General features: G+C 48.8%; 1 protein-coding gene across 1 annotated transcript in view; it reads right to left on the reverse strand.

Annotated features, from left to right (window-relative positions):
- LOC119776877 overlaps positions 1–21,773 on the reverse strand; it is a 79,257-nt gene that overhangs the window by 49,807 nt on the left and 7,677 nt on the right. The window contains 3 exon segments of the mRNA XM_038275507.1: positions 176–383; positions 4,547–4,640; positions 4,903–5,136. Coding sequence (XP_038131435.1) covers positions 176–383; positions 4,547–4,640; positions 4,903–5,136 — 536 coding nt within the window.

The raw sequence follows: 21,773 nt of genomic DNA on the forward strand, positions 1-21,773 counted from the left end.
TTAGCGTTAGCATCACAGTCTTTGTCTAAGCATCCCAGTGTTAGCGTTAGCATCACAGTCTGAAAAACACCCGGAGACTCATTATGTTAGATACCCAGGAGACGAGATAAAACATTCTGACCTTCCCCCACCTGTTGCTGGGTCAGCTACACACAGGCTGCCCTATATTAATGACCTTCCCCCACCTGTTGCTGCTCTTTAGTTATGGGAGTAAATGGGGACAGAACACCCGCGGCTGTGCGCTGCTCAGTTACAGGAAGCCGTTTGAAGCTGCGGTTGGAAGCTGGCAGCATGAGGAGCAGCTCATGGAAGGAGCCGTTCCTCCTCAGACAGTAAAGCTCCTTCTCTTTGCCATCGCAGGTTAAAATGTCTTCATTACTGTCCTTAAAAAACAAACAGCATAAGATCAACTGCTGAGTCAGTGAAAACAGGACGGCCTGATGAGAACAGAAATGTTGCCTGGTTGACCTCCAGCCTCTCTGACCCCTGATTGTTGGTCAGAGGTCAGCTGACCCCTGATTGTTGGTCTGAGGTCAGCTGACCCCTGATTGTTGGTCAGAGGTCAGCTGACCCCTGATTGTTGGTCTGAGGTCAGCTGACCCCTGATTGTTGGTCAGAGGTCAGCTGACCCCTGATTGTTGGTCAGAGGTCAGCTGACCCCTGATTGTTGGTCTGAGGTCAGCTGACCCCTGATTGTTGGTCAGAGGTCAGCTGACCCCTGATTGTTGGTCTGAGGTCAGCTGACCCCTGATTGTTGGTCAGAGGTCAGCTGACCCCTGATTGTTGGTCAGAGGTCAGCTGACCCCTGATTGTTGGTCAGAGGTCAGCTGACCCCTGATTGTTGGTCTGAGGTCAGCTGACCCCTGATTGTTGGTCAGAGGTCAGCTGACCCCTGATTGTTGGTCAGAGGTCAGCTGACCCCTGATTGTTGGTCTGAGGTCAGCTGACCCCTGATTGTTGGTCTGAGGTCAGCTGACCCCTGATTGTTGGTCAGAGGTCAGCTGACCCCTGATTGTTGGTCAGAGGTCAGCTGACCCCTGATTGTTGGTCAGAGGTCAGCTGACCCCTGATTGTTGGTCAGAGGTCAGCTGACCCCTGATTGTTGGTCTGAGGTCAGCTGACCCCTGATTGTTGGTCTGAGGTCAGCTGACCCCTGATTGTTGGTCAGAGGTCAGCTGACCCCTGATTGTTGGTCTGAGGTCAGCTGACCCCTGATTGTTGGTCTGAGGTCAGCTGACCCCTGATTGTTGGTCAGAGGTCAGCTGACCCCTGATTGTTGGTCTGAGGTCAGCTGACCCCTGATTGTTGGTCTGAGGTCAGCTGACCCCTGATTGTTGGTCAGAGGTCAGCTGACCCCTGATTGTTGGTCAGAGGTCAGCTGACCCCTGATTGTTGGTCAGAGGTCAGCTGACCCCTGATTGTTGGTCTGAGGTCAGCTGACCCCTGATTGTTGGTCAGAGGTCAGCTGACCCCTGATTGTTGGTCTGAGGTCAGCTGACCCCTGATTGTTGGTCTGAGGTCAGCTGACCCCTGATTGTTGGTCAGAGGTCAGCTGACCCCTGATTGTTGGTCAGAGGTCAGCTGACCCCTGATTGTTGGTCTGAGGTCAGCTGACCCCTGATTGTTGGTCTGAGGTCAGCTGACCCCTGATTGTTGGTCAGAGGTCAGCTGACCCCTGATTGTTGGTCTGAGGTCAGCTGACCCCTGATTGTTGGTCAGAGGTCAGCTGACCCCTGATTGTTGGTCAGAGGTCAGCTGACCCCTGATTGTTGGTCTGAGGTCAGCTGACCCCTGATTGTTGGTCAGAGGTCAGCTGACCCCTGATTGTTGGTCTGAGGTCAGCTGACCCCTGATTGTTGGTCAGAGGTCAGCTGACCCCTGATTGTTGGTCAGAGGTCAGCTGACCCCTGATTGTTGGTCAGAGGTCAGCTGACCCCTGATTGTTGGTCTGAGGTCAGCTGACCCCTGATTGTTGGTCAGAGGTCAGCTGACCCCTGATTGTTGGTCAGAGGTCAGCTGACCCCTGATTGTTGGTCTGAGGTCAGCTGACCCCTGATTGTTGGTCTGAGGTCAGCTGACCCCTGATTGTTGGTCAGAGGTCAGCTGACCCCTGATTGTTGGTCAGAGGTCAGCTGACCCCTGATTGTTGGTCAGAGGTCAGCTGACCCCTGATTGTTGGTCAGAGGTCAGCTGACCCCTGATTGTTGGTCTGAGGTCAGCTGACCCCTGATTGTTGGTCTGAGGTCAGCTGACCCCTGATTGTTGGTCAGAGGTCAGCTGACCCCTGATTGTTGGTCTGAGGTCAGCTGACCCCTGATTGTTGGTCTGAGGTCAGCTGACCCCTGATTGTTGGTCAGAGGTCAGCTGACCCCTGATTGTTGGTCTGAGGTCAGCTGACCCCTGATTGTTGGTCAGAGGTCAGCTGACCCCTGATTGTTGGTCAGAGGTCAGCTGACCCCTGATTGTTGGTCTGAGGTCAGCTGACCCCTGATTGTTGGTCAGAGGTCAGCTGACCCCTGATTGTTGGTCTGAGGTCAGCTGACCCCTGATTGTTGGTCAGAGGTCAGCTGACCCCTGATTGTTGGTCTGAGGTCAGCTGACCCCTGATTGTTGGTCAGAGGTCAGCTGACCCCTGATTGTTGGTCAGAGGTCAGCTGACCCCTGATTGTTGGTCTGAGGTCAGCTGACCCCTGATTGTTGGTCTGAGGTCAGCTGACCCCTGATTGTTGGTCAGAGGTCAGCTGACCCCTGATTGTTGGTCAGAGGTCAGCTGACCCCTGATTGTTGGTCAGAGGTCAGCTGACCCCTGATTGTTGGTCTGAGGTCAGCTGACCCCTGATTGTTGGTCAGAGGTCAGCTGACCCCTGATTGTTGGTCTGAGGTCAGCTGACCCCTGATTGTTGGTCAGAGGTCAGCTGACCCCTGATTGTTGGTCTGAGGTCAGCTGACCCCTGATTGTTGGTCAGAGGTCAGCTGACCCCTGATTGTTGGTCTGAGGTCAGCTGACCCCTGATTGTTGGTCTGAGGTCAGCTGACCCCTGATTGTTGGTCAGAGGTCAGCTGACCCCTGATTGTTGGTCAGAGGTCAGCTGACCCCTGATTGTTGGTCTGAGGTCAGCTGACCCCTGATTGTTGGTCAGAGGTCAGCTGACCCCTGATTGTTGGTCTGAGGTCAGCTGACCCCTGATTGTTGGTCAGAGGTCAGCTGACCCCTGATTGTTGGTCTGAGGTCAGCTGACCCCTGATTGTTGGTCTGAGGTCAGCTGACCCCTGATTGTTGGTCAGAGGTCAGCTGACCCCTGATTGTTGGTCAGAGGTCAGCTGACCCCTGATTGTTGGTCTGAGGTCAGCTGACCCCTGATTGTTGGTCAGAGGTCAGCTGACCCCTGATTGTTGGTCTGAGGTCAGCTGACCCCTGATTGTTGGTCAGAGGTCAGCTGACCCCTGATTGTTGGTCTGAGGTCAGCTGACCCCTGATTGTTGGTCAGAGGTCAGCTGACCCCTGATTGTTGGTCAGAGGTCAGCTGACCCCTGATTGTTGGTCAGAGGTCAGCTGACCCCTGATTGTTGGTCTGAGGTCAGCTGACCCCTGATTGTTGGTCTGAGGTCAGCTGACCCCTGATTGTTGGTCAGAGGTCAGCTGACCCCTGATTGTTGGTCAGAGGTCAGCTGACCCCTGATTGTTGGTCAGAGGTCAGCTGACCCCTGATTGTTGGTCTGAGGTCAGCTGACCCCTGATTGTTGGTCAGAGGTCAGCTGACCCCTGATTGTTGGTCTGAGGTCAGCTGACCCCTGATTGTTGGTCAGAGGTCAGCTGACCCCTGATTGTTGGTCTGAGGTCAGCTGACCCCTGATTGTTGGTCAGAGGTCAGCTGACCCCTGATTGTTGGTCTGAGGTCAGCTGACCCCTGATTGTTGGTCTGAGGTCAGCTGACCCCTGATTGTTGGTCAGAGGTCAGCTGACCCCTGATTGTTGGTCAGAGGTCAGCTGACCCCTGATTGTTGGTCAGAGGTCAGCTGACCCCTGATTGTTGGTCTGAGGTCAGCTGACCCCTGATTGTTGGTCAGAGGTCAGCTGACCCCTGATTGTTGGTCTGAGGTCAGCTGACCCCTGATTGTTGGTCAGAGGTCAGCTGACCCCTGATTGTTGGTCTGAGGTCAGCTGACCCCTGATTGTTGGTCAGAGGTCAGCTGACCCCTGATTGTTGGTCTGAGGTCAGCTGACCCCTGATTGTTGGTCTGAGGTCAGCTGACCCCTGATTGTTGGTCAGAGGTCAGCTGACCCCTGATTGTTGGTCAGAGGTCAGCTGACCCCTGATTGTTGGTCAGAGGTCAGCTGACCCCTGATTGTTGGTCAGAGGTCAGCTGACCCCTGATTGTTGGTCTGAGGTCAGCTGGGAGGACGTTGCTCTTCCCGTCCAGGTGATGCTCTGCACATCCGTTACTTATCTGCTTGGTTTGGAACGCAGCAGCTAGTTGCAGACTCGTTTTGCTGCTGAAATAAAGATGTTTCCGTGTCTCTCTGCAGCCTCCCCCTCCCCCTGACATTTGAAGCGCTGCTCTTGGACAGGCAGTGAGAGTAATTCCATTGAAGGCGATGCGATTTCACGCAGCGCATTAGCGAAGGTCTCATTTCAGCGCTGCACACAGAGACATGGAAAATGAAGGAGGAAGAAAAAAGGATGACATCCACTAAAGATCATGAATCACAACTCTAACAGGATTAGCTGCAGCGCTCTTAGCTTAGCTGAGCTGCAAACCAAAGAGGATCAACAGGGCTGCCGTTAGCGGTTAGCCACACATGGTGCAGCTCATTATTACTGACGCCATTTTAATTCATTAGCTTGGCTCCATGGCGGCCCTCCCTCCTCATCCTCGCTCCCATCCGATCAAAGATCAAACCTGCTTCTTCCTCCTTCATCAACCAGCTGTTCTGGATCGCTGGAGTCCAGGTCAGGAGGAACGTTCGGACCTCCTGGAGAATCCTTGGATGGCGTTTGGGGTCCAGGGCGACGCGATGACCCGGAGCTTGATGTGGTCGGTGTTCTGGTCAGAACATTGCGGCGTACGCTGGAGGATCTCTGTAGGGAGGTGGTAGCGGAGCAGGAGGACGGATGGACCGACTCGATCCGAGTCCTTTCAGGGCAGAAAGTCCAGGCGGATGCTCCATGGAGCAGATGAAGCCTGGTAACCACATCAGGCTAACCACACTGTGACCTTTCCAGGTCAGTCCGAAGGGGCAGAACTCCCTGCACCGTGTCAACCAATCAGAAGATCCAGGAGCGAAGCAGAGTTATATTCACTCTACAGATGTTAAAGTAACAGTTGTTTTTCTACTAGTCCAGCAGAACCGGTGGCAAAGGTCACTGAGCTGCATTTAGCTCTTTCACTGGACCAGAACCGGTGAACAGAGACACCTTCATCATCATTAAGGCATCAGTGTTCCCTGTGGTTCCGGTTTTGAGACCAGACGGCTGACAGCAGCGGAGCTAAAGAACAGGTTGAACTGGAAACCAGTGATATGCTGGTTTACTCTTTACCTGTCTTATATTTGATCCAAAATACTCAAGTTATCCTGAGCTATCTCTATAGTTCTGCTGCTATAGGCTTAGACTGCTGGAGGACATAGGGACCCCTTTTTCATCATTCTGCTTCATTCTATCTCTATTCTCCCAGTGGGCCTCAGCAGATGGCCGCTCACACTGAGCCTGGTTCTGCTGGAGGTTTCTTCCTGTTCAAAGGGAGTTTTTCCTCTCCACTGTCGCTACAAGCATGCTTAGTGTGAGGGATTGCTGAAGAGTCAATGAGTCGATGCAATCAGCTGGTTTTCCTTAGATAGAAAACTTTGAATCAATCTGACTGGATGATCTGGTTGAATTGTCTCTATAAAGAGACCTGAGATGACATGATGTTAATTGGAGCTATAGAAATAAACTGAATAGATGACAGGTGAAAGAAATAACCAATTTAGCGAGAGCAAACAGGCCAGATCATGACAGCTTTCCTTCGGTAAAAAACTTTAAATCAATCTGACTGGATGATCTGGTTGAATTGTCTCTATAAAGTGACCTGAGATGATATGATGTTAATTGGAGCTATAGAAATAAATGTAATAGAAGTGGAAATAAAGACTTTTAGCAGGAGTCCTTAGGCAGGATGTATTGCTGTGTCAGTGGAGGAGATAAAGCAGCCTGTTTGGAGGACAGTCTTATCTGATGCTCGCTGCTACTGGAAGCGGCTCCGCTCTCTCAGGTCTATCTCTATATAGAACATGCTCCGTGCAGAATATAGATCAGGTTGCAGCACCGCTCCTCTGTCCTTGACAAACGGAGCCCAAGAAAAGGAACCATCCCTTCTGGGTTTGGAAAAGTTTCCGCGGAGGATCGATTCCCTGCAGACGGTGGAAACCAAATAGCCGCTGAAGGCTCTGCTGATTGTCCTTGAAATATTAGTTTTCCTTCACAGCCTGACGGGTTTCTGTGTCCTTAGAGCCGCAGAAACAGAGTTCAATCTCTGCGAACGGATAGATGCTAACAGAAACAGAGTTTAAACCCTGCTAACGGATAGATGCTAACAGAAACAGAGTTTAAACCCTGCTAACGGATAGATGCTAACAGAAACAGAGTTCAATCCCTGCTAACAGATAGATGCTAACAGAAACAGAGTTCAATCCCTGCTAACGGATAGATGCTAACAGAAACAGAGTTCAATCCCTGCTAACGCATAGATGCTAACATAAACAGAGAGTTACATCCCTGCTAACGGATAGATGCTAACATAAACAGAGTTACATCCCTGCTAACGGATAGATGCTAACAGAAACAGAGTTACATCCCTGCTAACGGATAGATGCTAACAGAAACAGAGTTCAATCCCTGCTAACGGATAGATGCTAACAGAAACAGAGTTTAATCCCTGCTAACAGATAGATGCTAACAGAAACAGAATTTAATCCCTGCTAACGGATAGATGCTAACATAAACAGAGAGTTACATCCCTGCTAACGGATAGATGCTAACAGAAACAGAGAGTTACATCCCTGCTAACGGATAGATGCTAACATAAACAGAGTTACATCCCTGCTAACGGATAGATGCTAACAGAAACAGAGAGTTACATCCCTGCTAACGGATAGATGCTAACATAAACAGAGTTACATCCCTGCTAATGGATAGATGCTAACATAAACAGAGTTACATCCCTGCTAACGGATAGATGCTAACAGAAACAGAGTTTAATCCCTGCTAACGGATAGATGCTAACAGAAAGAGAGTTTAATCCCTGCTAACGGATAGATGCTAACAGAAACAGAGTTTAACCCCTGCTAACGGATAGATGCTAACAGAAACAGAGTTCAATCCCTGCTAACGGATAGATGCTAACAGAAACAGAGTTTAATCCCTGCTAACAGATAGATGCTAACAGAAACAGAATTTAATCCCTGCTAACGGATAGATGCTAACATAAACAGAGAGTTACATCCCTGCTAACGGATAGATGCTAACATAAAAAGAGTTACATCCCTGCTAACGGATAGATGCTAACAGAAACAGAATTTAATCCCTGCTAACGGATAGATGCTAACAGAAACAGAGTTTAATCCCTGCTAACGGATAGATGCTAACAGAAACAGAGTTACATCCCTGCTAACGGATAGATGCTAACAGAAACAGAGTTCAATCTCTGCGAACGGATAGATGCTAACAGAAACAGAGTTTAAACCCTGCTAACGGATAGATGCTAACAGAAACAGAGTTTAAACCCTGCTAACGGATAGATGCTAACAGAAACAGAGTTACATCCCTGCTAACGGATAGATGCTAACAGAAACAGAGTTACATCCCTGCTAACGGATAGATGCTAACAGAAACAGAGTTCAATCCCTGCTAACGGATAGATGCTAACAGAAACAGAGTTTAATCCCTGCTAACAGATAGATGCTAACAGAAACAGAATTTAATCCCTGCTAACGGATAGATGCTAACATAAACAGAGAGTTACATCCCTGCTAACGGATAGATGCTAACAGAAACAGAGAGTTACATCCCTGCTAACGGATAGATGCTAACATAAACAGAGTTACATCCCTGCTAACGGATAGATGCTAACAGAAACAGAGAGTTACATCCCTGCTAACGGATAGATGCTAACATAAACAGAGTTACATCCCTGCTAACGGATAGATGCTAACATAAACAGAGTTACATCCCTGCTAACGGATAGATGCTAACAGAAACAGAGTTTAATCCCTGCTAACGGATAGATGCTAACAGAAAGAGAGTTTAATCCCTGCTAACGGATAGATGCTAACAGAAACAGAGTTTAACCCCTGCTAACGCATAGATGCTAACATAAACAGAGAGTTACATCCCTGCTAACGGATAGATGCTAACATAAACAGAGTTACATCCCTGCTAACGGATAGATGCTAACAGAAACAGAGTTACATCCCTGCTAACGGATAGATGCTAACAGAAACAGAGTTCAATCCCTGCTAACGCATAGATGCTAACATAAACAGAGAGTTACATCCCTGCTAACGGATAGATGCTAACATTAACAGAGTTACATCCCTGCTAACGGATAGATGCTAACAGAAACAGAATTTAATCCCTGCTAACGGATAGATGCTAACATAAACAGAGTTACATCCCTGCTAACGGATAGATGCTAACATAAACAGAGTTTAATCCCTGCTAACGGATAGATGCTAACAGAAACAGAGTTTAATCCCTGCTAACGGATAGATGCTAACAGAAACAGAGTTTAATCCCTGCTAACGGATAGATGCTAACAGAAACAGAGTTTAATCCCTGCTAACGGATAGATGCTAACAGAAACAGAGTTTAATCCCTGCTAACGGATAGATGCTAACATAAACAGAGTTTAATCCCTGCTAACGGATAGATGCTAACAGAAACAGAGTTTAATCCCTGCTAACGGATAGATGCTAACAGAAACAGAGTTTAATCCCTGCTAACGGATAGATGCTAACAGAAACAGAGTTTAATCCCTGCTAACGGATAGATGCTAACAGAAACAGAGTTTAATCCCTGCTAACGGATAGATGCTAACAGAAACAGAGTTTAATCCCTGCTAACGGATAGATGCTAACATAAACAGAGTTTAATCCCTGCTAACGGATAGATGCTAACAGAAACAGAGTTTAATCCCTGCTAACGGATAGATGCTAACAGAAACAGAGTTTAATCCCTGCTAACGGATAGATGCTAACATAAACAGAGTTTAATCCCTGCTAACGGATAGATGCTAACAGAAACAGAGTTTAATCCCTGCTAACGGATAGATGCTAACAGAAACAGAGTTTAATCCCTGCTAACAGATAGATGCTAACATAAACAGAGTTTAATCCCTGCTAACGGATAGATGCTAACATAAACAGAGTTACATCCCTGCTAACGGATAGATGCTAACAGAAACAGAGTTCAATCCCTGCTAACGCATAGATGCTAACATAAACAGAGAGTTACATCCCTGCTAACGGATAGATGCTAACATAAACAGAGTTACATCCCTGCTAACGGATAGATGCTAACAGAAACAGAGTTACATCCCTGCTAACGGATAGATGCTAACAGAAACAGAGTTCAATCCCTGCTAACGCATAGATGCTAACATAAACAGAGAGTTACATCCCTGCTAACGGATAGATGCTAACATAAACGGAGTTACATCCCTGCTAATGGATAGATGCTAACAGAAACAGAATTTAATCCCTGCTAACGGATAGATGCTAACATAAACAGAGTTACATCCCTGCTAACGGATAGATGCTAACATAAACAGAGTTTAATCCCTGCTAACGGATAGATGCTAACAGAAACAGAGTTTAATCCCTGCTAACGGATAGATGCTAACAGAAACAGAGTTTAATCCCTGCTAACGGATAGATGCTAACAGAAACAGAGTTTAATCCCTGCTAACGGATAGATGCTAACAGAAACAGAGTTTAATCCCTGCTAACGGATAGATGCTAACATAAACAGAGTTTAATCCCTGCTAACGGATAGATGCTAACAGAAACAGAGTTTAATCCCTGCTAACGGATAGATGCTAACATAAACAGAGTTTAATCCCTGCTAACGGATAGATGCTAACAGAAACAGAGTTTAATCCCTGCTAACGGATAGATGCTAACAGAAACAGAGTTTAATCCCTGCTAACGGATAGATGCTAACATAAACAGAGTTTAATCCCTGCTAACGGATAGATGCTAACAGAAACAGAGTTTAATCCCTGCTAACAGATAGATGCTAACATAAACAGAGTTTAATCCCTGCTAACGGATAGATGCTAACAGAAACAGAGTTTAATCCCTGCTAACGGATAGATGCTAACAGAAACAGAGTTTAATCCCTGCTAACGGATAGATGCTAACAGAAACAGAGTTTAATCCCTGCTAACGGATAGATGCTAACAGAAACAGTTTAATCCCTGCTAACGGATAGATGCTAACAGAAACAGAGTTTAATCCCTGCTAACGGATAGATGCTAACAGAAACAGAGTTTAATCCCTGCTAACGGATAGATGCTAACAGAAACAGAGTTTAATCCCTGCGAACAGATAGATGCTAACAGAAACAGAGTTTAATCCCTGCTAACGGATAGATGCTAACAGAAACAGAGTTTAATCCCTGCTAACGGATAGATGCTAACAGAAACAGTGTTTAATCCCTGCTAACGGATAGATGCTAACAGAAACAGAGTTTAATCCCTGCTAACGGATAGATGCTAACAGAAACAGAGTTCAATCCCTGCTAACGCATAGATGCTAACATAAACAGAGAGTTACATCCCTGCTAACGGATAGATGCTAACATAAACAGAGTTACATCCCTGCTAACGGATAGATGCTAACAGAAACAGAGTTACATCCCTGCTAACGGATAGATGCTAACAGAAACAGAGTTCAATCCCTGCTAACGCATAGATGCTAACATAAACAGAGAGTTACATCCCTGCTAACGGATAGATGCTAACATAAACAGAGTTACATCCCTGCTAACGGATAGATGCTAACAGAAACAGAATTTAATCCCTGCTAACGGATAGATGCTAACATAAACAGAGTTACATCCCTGCTAACGAATAGATGCTAACATAAACAGAGTTTAATCCCTGCTAACGGATAGATGCTAACAGAAACAGAGTTTAATCCCTGCTAACGGATAGATGCTAACAGAAACAGAGTTTAATCCCTGCTAACGGATAGATGCTAACAGAAACAGAGTTTAATCCCTGCTAACGGATAGATGCTAACAGAAACAGAGTTTAATCCCTGCTAACGGATAGATGCTAACATAAACAGAGTTTAATCCCTGCTAACGGATAGATGCTAACAGAAACAGAGTTTAATCCCTGCTAACGGATAGATGCTAACATAAACAGAGTTTAATCCCTGCTAACGGATAGATGCTAACAGAAACAGAGTTTAATCCCTGCTAACGGATAGATGCTAACAGAAACAGAGTTTAATCCCTGCTAACGGATAGATGCTAACATAAACAGAGTTTAATCCCTGCTAACGGATAGATGCTAACAGAAACAGAGTTTAATCCCTGCTAACAGATAGATGCTAACATAAACAGAGTTTAATCCCTGCTAACGGATAGATGCTAACAGAAACAGAGTTTAATCCCTGCTAACGGATAGATGCTAACAGAAACAGAGTTTAATCCCTGCTAACGGATAGATGCTAACAGAAACAGAGTTTAATCCCTGCTAACGGATAGATGCTAACAGAAACAGTTTAATCCCTGCTAACGGATAGATGCTAACAGAAACAGAGTTTAATCCCTGCTAACGGATAGATGCTAACAGAAACAGAGTTTAATCCCTGCTAACGGATAGATGCTAACAGAAACAGAGTTTAATCCCTGCGAACAGATAGATGCTAACAGAAACAGAGTTTAATCCCTGCTAACGGATAGATGCTAACAGAAACAGAGTTTAATCCCTGCTAACGGATAGATGCTAACAGAAACAGTGTTTAATCCCTGCTAACGGATAGATGCTAACAGAAACAGAGTTTAATCCCTGCTAACGGATAGATGCTAACAGAAACAGAGTTTAATCCCTGCGAACAGATAGATGCTAACATAAACAGAGTTTAATCCCTGCTAACGGATAGATGCTAACAGAAACAGAGTTTAATCCCTGCGAACGGATAGATGCTAACAGAAACAGAGTTTGATCCCTGCTAACGGATAGATGCTAACAGAAACAGAGTTTAATCCCTGCGAACGGATAGATGCTAACAGAAACAGAGTTTAATCCCTGCTAACGGATAGATGCTAACAGAAACAGAGTTTAATCCCTGCTAACGGATAGATGCTAACAGAAACAGAGTTTAATCCCTGCTAACGGATAGATGCTAACAGAAACAGAGTTTAATCCCTGCTAACGGATAGATGCTAACAGAAACAGAGTTTAATCCCTGCGAACAGATAGATGGTAACAGAAACAGAGTTTAATCCCTGCTAACGGATAGATGCTAACAGAAACAGAGTTTAATCCCTGCGAACAGATAGATGGTAACAGAAACAGAGTTTAATCACTGCGAACAGATAGATGCTAACAGAAACAGAGTTTAATCCCTGCGAACGGATAGATGCTAACAGAAACAGAGTTTAATCCCTGCGAACAGATAGATGCTAAGAGAAACAGAGTTTAATCCCTGCTAACGAATAGATGCTAACAGAAACAGAGTTTAATCCCTCCTAATGGATAGATGCTAACAGAAACAGAGTTTAATCCCTGCTAACGGATAGATGCTAACATAAACAGAGTTTAATCCCTGCTAACGGATAGATGCTAACAGAAACAGAGTTTAATCCCTGCTAACGGATAGATGCTAACAGAAACAGAGTTTAATCCCTGCGAACAGATAGATGCTAACATAAACAGAGTTTAATCCCTGCTAACGGATAGATGCTAACAGAAACAGAGTTTAATCCCTGCGAACGGATAGATGCTAACAGAAACAGAGTTTAATCCCTGCGAACAGATAGATGCTAACAGAAACAGAGTTTAATCCCTGCGAATGGATAGATGCTAACAGAAACAGAGTTTAATCCCTGCGAATGGATAGATGCTAACAGAAACAGAGTTTAATCCCTGCGAACGGATAGATGCTAACAGAAACAGTTTAATCCCTGCTAACGGATAGATGCTAACAGAAACAGAGTTTAATCCCTGCTAACGGATAGATGCTAACAGAAACAGAGTTTAATCCCTGCTAACGGATAGATGCTAACAGAAACAGAGTTTAATCCCTGCGAACAGATAGATGCTAACAGAAACAGAGTTTAATCCCTGCTAACGGATAGATGCTAACAGAAACAGAGTTTAATCCCTGCTAACGGATAGATGCTAACAGAAACAGTGTTTAATCCCTGCTAACGGATAGATGCTAACAGAAACAGAGTTTAATCCCTGCTAACGGATAGATGCTAACAGAAACAGAGTTTAATCCCTGCGAACAGATAGATGCTAACATAAACAGAGTTTAATCCCTGCTAACGGATAGATGCTAACAGAAACAGAGTTTAATCCCTGAGAACGGATAGATGCTAACAGAAACAGAGTTTAATCCCTGCGAACGGATAGATGCTAACAGAAACAGAGTTTGATCCCTGCTAACGGATAGATGCTAACAGAAACAGAGTTTAATCCCTGCGAACGGATAGATGCTAACAGAAACAGAGTTTAATCCCTGCTAACGGATAGATGCTAACAGAAACAGAGTTTAATCCCTGCTAACGGATAGATGCTAACAGAAACAGAGTTTAATCCCTGCTAACGGATAGATGCTAACAGAAACAGAGTTTAATCCCTGCTAACGGATAGATGCTAACAGAAACAGAGTTTAATCCCTGCGAACAGATAGATGGTAACAGAAACAGAGTTTAATCCCTGCTAACGGATAGATGCTAACAGAAACAGAGTTTAATCCCTGCGAACAGATAGATGGTAACAGAAACAGAGTTTAATCACTGCGAACAGATAGATGCTAACAGAAACAGAGTTTAATCCCTGCGAACGGATAGATGCTAACAGAAACAGAGTTTAATCCCTGCGAACAGATAGATGCTAAGAGAAACAGAGTTTAATCCCTGCTAACGAATAGATGCTAACAGAAACAGAGTTTAATCCCTCCTAATGGATAGATGCTAACAGAAACAGAGTTTAATCCCTGCTAACGGATAGATGCTAACATAAACAGAGTTTAATCCCTGCTAACGGATAGATGCTAACAGAAACAGAGTTTAATCCCTGCTAACGGATAGATGCTAACAGAAACAGAGTTTAATCCCTGCGAACAGATAGATGCTAACATAAACAGAGTTTAATCCCTGCTAACGGATAGATGCTAACAGAAACAGAGTTTAATCCCTGCGAACGGATAGATGCTAACAGAAACAGAGTTTAATCCCTGCGAACGGATAGATGCTAACAGAAACAGAGTTTAATCCCTGCGAACAGATAGATGCTAACAGAAACAGAGTTTAATCCCTGCGAATGGATAGATGCTAACAGAAACAGAGTTTAATCCCTGCGAATGGATAGATGCTAACAGAAACAGAGTTTAATCCCTGCGAACGGATAGATGCTAACAGAAACAGAGTTTAATCCCTGCGAACAGATAGATGGTAACAGAAACAGAGTTTAATCCCTGCGAACGGATAGATGGTAACAGAAACAGAGTTTAATCCCTGCGAACAGATAGATGCTAACAGAAACAGAGCTTAATCCCTGCTAACGGATAGATGCTAACAGAAACAGCTTAATCCCTGCTAACGGATAGATGCTAACAGAAAGAGAGTTTAATCCCTGCTAACGGATAGATGCTAACAGAAAGAGAGTTTAATCCCTGCTAACGGATAGATGCTAACAGAAACAGCTTAATCCCTGCTAACGGATAGATGCTAACAGAAAGAGAGTTTAATCCCTGCTAACGGATAGATGCTAACAGAAACAGAGTTACGGATGTTTTATGGAGTGAAACCGATGAAAACGTCTCTTTCTGTTGAGGTCAGGGAAACTTTAACCCCACATCATAATACCTCCTCCTCCAAGCTTTACCCTGGTGAGTTCAGTCAGGCTTAGACGGTCCTCTAGCCGCCATGTTTGACCATCAGGATGGATGGGCCACTTCAGAAAACGCGTCTCCGCCATGAAGGGATCTACTGGTTGATCCTGAGCTGAACTGACAGATAAACGGCTGGAGGTCTGCAGACGTTTCCCTCTGTGGTCTATCAGGACATAGACCACAGCAGGTGTTGGAACGGCCTAGTCAAAGTCTGGACTCGTAGCCAGGCAGAACTTGGCCCAGTCTGTGCTTCCTAGAGGACGCCGTCAGACGTCCATCTTCTCCTCCAGGTGGTTTCTTTCACAGGTGAGGGAGGGGCTGGCGTAATGAGCAGAGGGGTGGAGCCTCAGAAGCTCGTTAGGAGCCGTTTATTTCCTCAGGGATGATGTCAGACTCTGTCCTCTGCTGGAACCCCCCCTCTCTGAGCCAGCGGTCAGTTTTCCCTGGACTGCGATTAGGCGTGTCAGAGCGAACGCGCCCTCCGCCCGCCTGATAACGGGTTATCTGGGCTGTTAGCATCTACTTAGCGCTGGATGATGGATTGCTTTGCAGCTGGAAGACAGATTAGCGCACCTTTATCTGCAGCCTCCTGTCTGTCTGAGGGGGGAGGAGCCTGATCATGCTGCTCCCGTTACACCTCCCTTTATTTCAGCCGCCGTCTGTTTGCCGATGATGGCGAGGAAGTGATGCTCAGAGTGAAAGAAGCACGGTGAAGGCAGCAGAAACATGATCAAACACAAGGAAACGACTTCAAAGCTTCTCTCTGATGAGGGGCAGGAAAATGACCCTGAAAGACGATTAATCCTCCTGATCAGCCATGTTTCCAGACCAGGAGGAGAGTCTCTAGTTCTGCCTGGTTATTAACGATTCACTACAGGAACCTGCATCTAGTGCAGGAAACACCGCAGGGCTGCAGTTCTGGGCCTGAACTGCTGGCGGGAGGCGGAGTCAGTCTGCAGCATCTAGGGTTAGGGTTGGTGGGAGGCGGGGTGGTTTGCCGCCACCTGATGTTTGACCTTCACCATCCTCTTCATCAGACAGTGGAACCTTTGGTCAGAAGCTCCTCCAGCTGCACTGTCACACAGACCTCTACAGGAGACCCGTCCGGCCTGCAGCCTCAACATTCATGTTCCCTTCAGGATCAATCAAGTTCTTTCTTACGTACGATTTTCTGTCCTTTTCGGGACGATTCTCCAGTCGTGGGAGAACTTTTCGATCAGGCCGACTTTCAAAATAAACTTTAAACTCAGAATTCTGTCAGACTGACAGACCGTAGTAGCAACATTAGCTCAGCCATGTCTTTGTCCAAATACGTCGTCTCCTTTTCCTTTTAGGGCTCTCAGCACTAAATTGCAAGAAACTTTATTCTTGTAATTTTACGACTTTAAGAACAAATCTCTGGCCTGGCTCTAATTCTTCGTTGCACTGTTTCAGTCCTAAAAGCTCAGAGTTCTGGAGAAACACGTCAGATTCTCCTCCAGGTTTAAAGAACCAAACCAGCCTCCTTTCATTTGATGCGTTTCATCTCGTTTCTGTGGATTCCTGCTGCTTTAACCTGGAACCATTTCCAACCAACCAGAGGTCTGAGTTCCCCACCCAGCTGAAGACCACCCAGGGATGGATCCAGACCGCCCTGCTTGGTGGATCCAGGTGGTTTAATGATGCAGGGAAGCATCATCATGTTAGATAGAGGAGAAGAAGCTGGAGAGGAAGACTGTCTGGATCCCTGGAGGCTGGAAGCTGCTCCATGTCTGCATCAACGCTCCATCAGTCCCAGGGAGGAACATCTGCATGTGGCTGCAAAGAGCAGCTGAGGGACGGATGCTGGTGGGACTAAAGCCTGACGTCCTGCAGGTAGACTTCCTGTAGATCAATCCAGCAGAGACAGACTGGTTCCACCCGGCAGAGACAGACTGGTTCCACCCAGCAGAGACAGACTGGTTCCACCCAGCAGAGCCAGACTGGTTCCACCCGGCAGAGACAGACTGGTTCCACCCAGCAGAGACAGACTGGTTCCACCCGGCAGAGACAGACTGGTTCCACCCAGCAGAGACAGACTGGTTCCACCCAGCAGAGACAGACTGGTTCCACCCAGCAGAGACAGACTGGTTCCACCCAGCAGAGACAGACTGGTTCCACCCGGCAGAGACAGACTGGTTCCACCCGGCAGAGACAGACTGGTTCCACCCGGCAGAGCCAGACTGGTTCCACCCAGCAGAGACAGACTGGTTCCACCCAGCAGAGACAGACTGGTTCCACCCAGCAGAGACAGACTGGTTCCACCCAGCAGAGACAGACTGGTTCCACCCGGCAGAGACAGACTGGTTCCACCCGGCAGAGACAGACTGGTTCCACCCAGCAGAGACAGACTGGTTCCACCCAGCAGAGCCAGACTGGTTCCACCCAGCAGAGACAGACTGGTTCCACCCGGCAGAGACAGACTGGTTCCACCCGGCAGAGACAGACTGGTTCCACCCGGCAGAGCCAGACTGGTTCCATCCGGCAGAGCCAGACTGGTTCCACCCGGCAGAGACAGACTGGTTCCACCCAGCAGAGACAGACTGGTTCCACCCAGCAGAGCCAGACTGGTTCCACCCAGCAGAGACAGACTGGTTCCACCCAGCAGAGACAGACTGGTTCCACCCAGCAGAGACAGACTGGTTCCACCCAGCAGAGCCAGACTGGTTCCACCCAGCAGAGCCAGACTGGTTCCACCCGGCAGAGCCAGACTGGTTCCACCCGGCAGAGCCAGACTGGTTCCACCCGGCAGAGCCAGACTGGTTCCACCCGGCAGAGACAGACTGGTTCCACCCAGCAGAGACAGACTGGTTCCACCCAGCAGAGCCAGACTGGTTCCACCCGGCAGAGACAGACTGGTTCCACCCGGCAGAGACAGACTGGTTCCACCCGGCAGAGACAGACTGGTTCCACCCGGCAGAGACAGACTGGTTCCACCCAGCAGAGACAGACTGGTTCCACCCAGCAGAGACAGACTGGTTCCACCCAGCAGAGACAGACTGGTTCCACCCGGCAGAGACAGACTGGTTCCACCCAGCAGAGACAGACTGGTTCCACCCGGCAGAGCCAGACTGGTTCCACCCAGCAGAGACAGACTGGTTCCACCCAGCAGAGACAGACTGGTTCCACCCAGCAGAGACAGACTGGTTCCACCCAGCAGAGACAGACTGGTTCCACCCGGCAGAGACAGACTGGTTCCACCCGGCAGAGACAGACTGGTTCCACCCAGCAGAGACAGACTGGTTCCACCCAGCAGAGCCAGACTGGTTCCACCCAGCAGAGACAGACTGGTTCCACCCGGCAGAGACAGACTGGTTCCACCCGGCAGAGACAGACTGGTTCCACCCGGCAGAGCCAGACTGGTTCCATCCGGCAGAGCCAGACTGGTTCCACCCGGCAGAGCCAGACTGGTTCCACCCAGCAGAGACAGACTGGTTCCACCCAGCAGAGCCAGACTGGTTCCACCCAGCAGAGACAGACTGGTTCCACCCAGCAGAGACAGACTGGTTCCACCCAGCAGAGACAGACTGGTTCCACCCAGCAGAGCCAGACTGGTTCCACCCAGCAGAGACAGACTGGTTCCACCCAGCAGAGACAGACTGGTTCCACCCAGCAGAGACAGACTGGTTCCACCCAGCAGAGACAGACTGGTTCCACCCAGCAGAGCCAGACTGGTTCCACCCAGCAGAGACAGACTGGTTCCACCCGGCAGAGACAGACTGGTTCCACCCAGCAGAGCCAGACTGGTTCCACCCAGCAGAGACAGACTGGTTCCACCCAGCAGAGCCAGACTGGTTCCACCCGGCAGAGACAGCCTGGTTCCACCCAGCAGAGCCAGACTGGTTCCACCCGGCAGAGACAGACTGGTTCCACCCGGCAGAGCCAGACTGGTTCCACCCGGCAGAGACAGACTGGTTCCACCCGGCAGAGCCAGACTGGTTCCACCCAGCAGAGCCAGACTGGTTCCACCCGGCAGAGACAGACTGGTTCCACCCAGCAGAGCCAGACTGGTTCCACCCAGCAGAGCCAGACTGGTTCCACCCAGCAGAGCCAGACTGGTTCCACCCAGCAGAGACAGACTGGTTCCACCCGGCAGAGACAGACTGGTTCCACCCGGCAGAGACAGACTGGTTCCACCCGGCAGAGACAGACTGGTTCCACCCAGCAGAGACAGACTGGTTCCACCCAGCAGAGCCAGACTGGTTCCACCCAGCAGAGACAGACTGGTTCCACCCAGCAGAGACAGACTGGTTCCACCCAGCAGAGCCAGACTGGTTCCACCCAGCAGAGCCAGACTGGTTCCACCCAGCAGAGCCAGACTGGTTCCACCCAGCAGAGACAGACTGGTTCCACCCAGCAGAGCCAGACTGGTTCCACCCAGCAGAGACAGACTGGTTCCACCCAGCAGAGCCAGACTGGTTCCACCCGGCAGAGACAGACTGGTTCCACCCGGCAGAGCCAGACTGGTTCCATCCAGCAGAGACAGACTGGTTCCATCCAGCAGAGACAGACTGGTTCCACCCGGCAGAGACAGACTGGTTCCACCCGGCAGAGCCAGCCTGGTTCCACCCGGCAGAGACAGACTGGTTCCACCCGGCAGAGACAGACTGGTTCCACCCAGCAGAGACAGACTGGTTCCACCCAGCAGAGCCAGACTGGTTCCACCCGGCAGAGACAGACTGGTTCCACCCGGCAGAGCCAGACTGGTTCCATCCAGCAGAGACAGACTGGTTCCATCCAGCAGAGACAGACTGGTTCCACCCGGCAGAGACAGACTGGTTCCACCCGGCAGAGCCAGCCTGGTTCCACCCGGCAGAGACAGACTGGTTCCACCCAGCAGAGACAGACTGGTTCCACCCAGCAGAGACAGACTGGTTCCACCCGGCAGAGACAGACTGGTTCCACCCGGCAGAGACAGACTGGTTCCACCCAGCAGAGACAGACTGGTTCCACCCGGCAGAGACAGACTGGTTCCACCCGGCAGAGACAGACTGGTTCCACCCGGCAGAGACAGACTGGTTCCACCCGGCAGAGACAGACTGGTTCCACCCGGCAGAGACAGACTGGTTCCACCCGGCAGAGACAGACTGGTTCCACCCAGCAGAGACAGACTGGTTCCACCCAGCAGAGACAGACTGGTTCCACCCAGCAGAGACAGACTGGTTCCACCCAGCAGAGACAGACTGGTTCCACCCGGCAGAGACAGACTGGTTCCACCCGGCAGAGACAGACTGGTTCCACCCAGCAGAGACAGACTGGTTCCACCCAGCAGAGACAGACTGGTTCCACCCGGCAGAGACAGACTGGTTCCACCCAGCAGAGACAGACTGGTTCCACCCGGCAGAGACAGACTGGTTCCACCCAGCAGAGACAGACTGGTTCCACCCAGCAGAGACAGACTGGTTCCACCCGGCAGAGACAGACTGGTTCCACCCAGCAGAGACAGACTGGTTCCACCCGGCAGAGACAGACTGGTTCCACCCAGCAGAGACAGACTGGTTCCACCCAGCAGAGACAGACTGGTTCCACCCGGCAGAGACAGACTGGTTCCACCCAGCAGAGACAGACTGGTTCCACCCGGCAGAGACAGACTGGTTCCACCCGGCAGAGACAGACTGGTTCCACCCGGCAGAGACAGACTGGTTCCACCCGGCAGAGACAGACTGGTTCCACCCAGCAGAGACAGACTGGTTCCACCCAGCAGAGACAGACTGGTTCCACCCAGCAGAGACAGACTGGTTCCACCCAGCAGAGACAGACTGGTTCCACCCAGCAGAGACAGACTGGTTCCACCCAGCAGAGACAGACTGGTTCCACCCAGCAGAGACAGACTGGTTCCACCCAGCAGAGACAGACTGGTTCCACCCAGCAGCGGCCTTCTGCTTAGATGATGTTAGCAGACGCTAAAAATACTGCAGCTGCTGTCAGATGGATCAGAAACCCGATTCTCAGATTCTCCAACATTAATGTTCATTTTTAAAGAGGCTCTGAGGATATCAGGCTGGAAGGAGAACCAGCTGATTAAAATAAGGACATTCAGAGGTCAGGGGCCCATCAATGCACTGAGGGGCCAAGTGTTTGACTGAGGAGCCAGTTGTTGTGAGTTTGAGTCTTTATAGGCCTTGTATTGCTTGGAAACATGCAAATTGGGGCCGACAAGCGGGTCGTTCAGAATCATAGACAGGTTTCAGGTATTACAGGCTAACAATGGAACCAAACGACCCAGCCGTCAGCTTCAGCAGTGCCAGATTATTTGTTAGTAAAAAAAAACAATGATGTTTGTCTGTTTTTAGCCTCACAGGCTTCAAACGAAGGTCATGAGAGATAAGAAGGAGTCAAACAGCCTTGTGTAATCAGGGGACCACGTGACGGACCGTTTGCTAATGACCGCTAGTGCTAATTGATCAGCAGCAGCTCTGACATCATCGTTTTCTAGCAGATGGGGGACGACGTGTCCGAACCGGATAAAGAGGAACCCTAAAAAAGCAGCATTTCTACTATAGAAATGTTCTAGATCCATTAGAAGGAGAGTTACTGACGTTACTGGAGCTGAGGACAGTTTGTCTGAACTGAAACTAAATTGAAATGAAATATCCATCAGTCAGCCTCTAGGGGCGCTAGCAGCTAGCTACTGCTGGCTAAG

The sequence above is a fragment of the Cyprinodon tularosa genome, unplaced genomic scaffold, assembly GCF_016077235.1.
Source record: "Cyprinodon tularosa strain WSP-4 unplaced genomic scaffold, ASM1607723v1 ctg962, whole genome shotgun sequence".
In the NCBI taxonomy this organism is placed as follows: domain Eukaryota; kingdom Metazoa; phylum Chordata; class Actinopteri; order Cyprinodontiformes; family Cyprinodontidae; genus Cyprinodon; species Cyprinodon tularosa.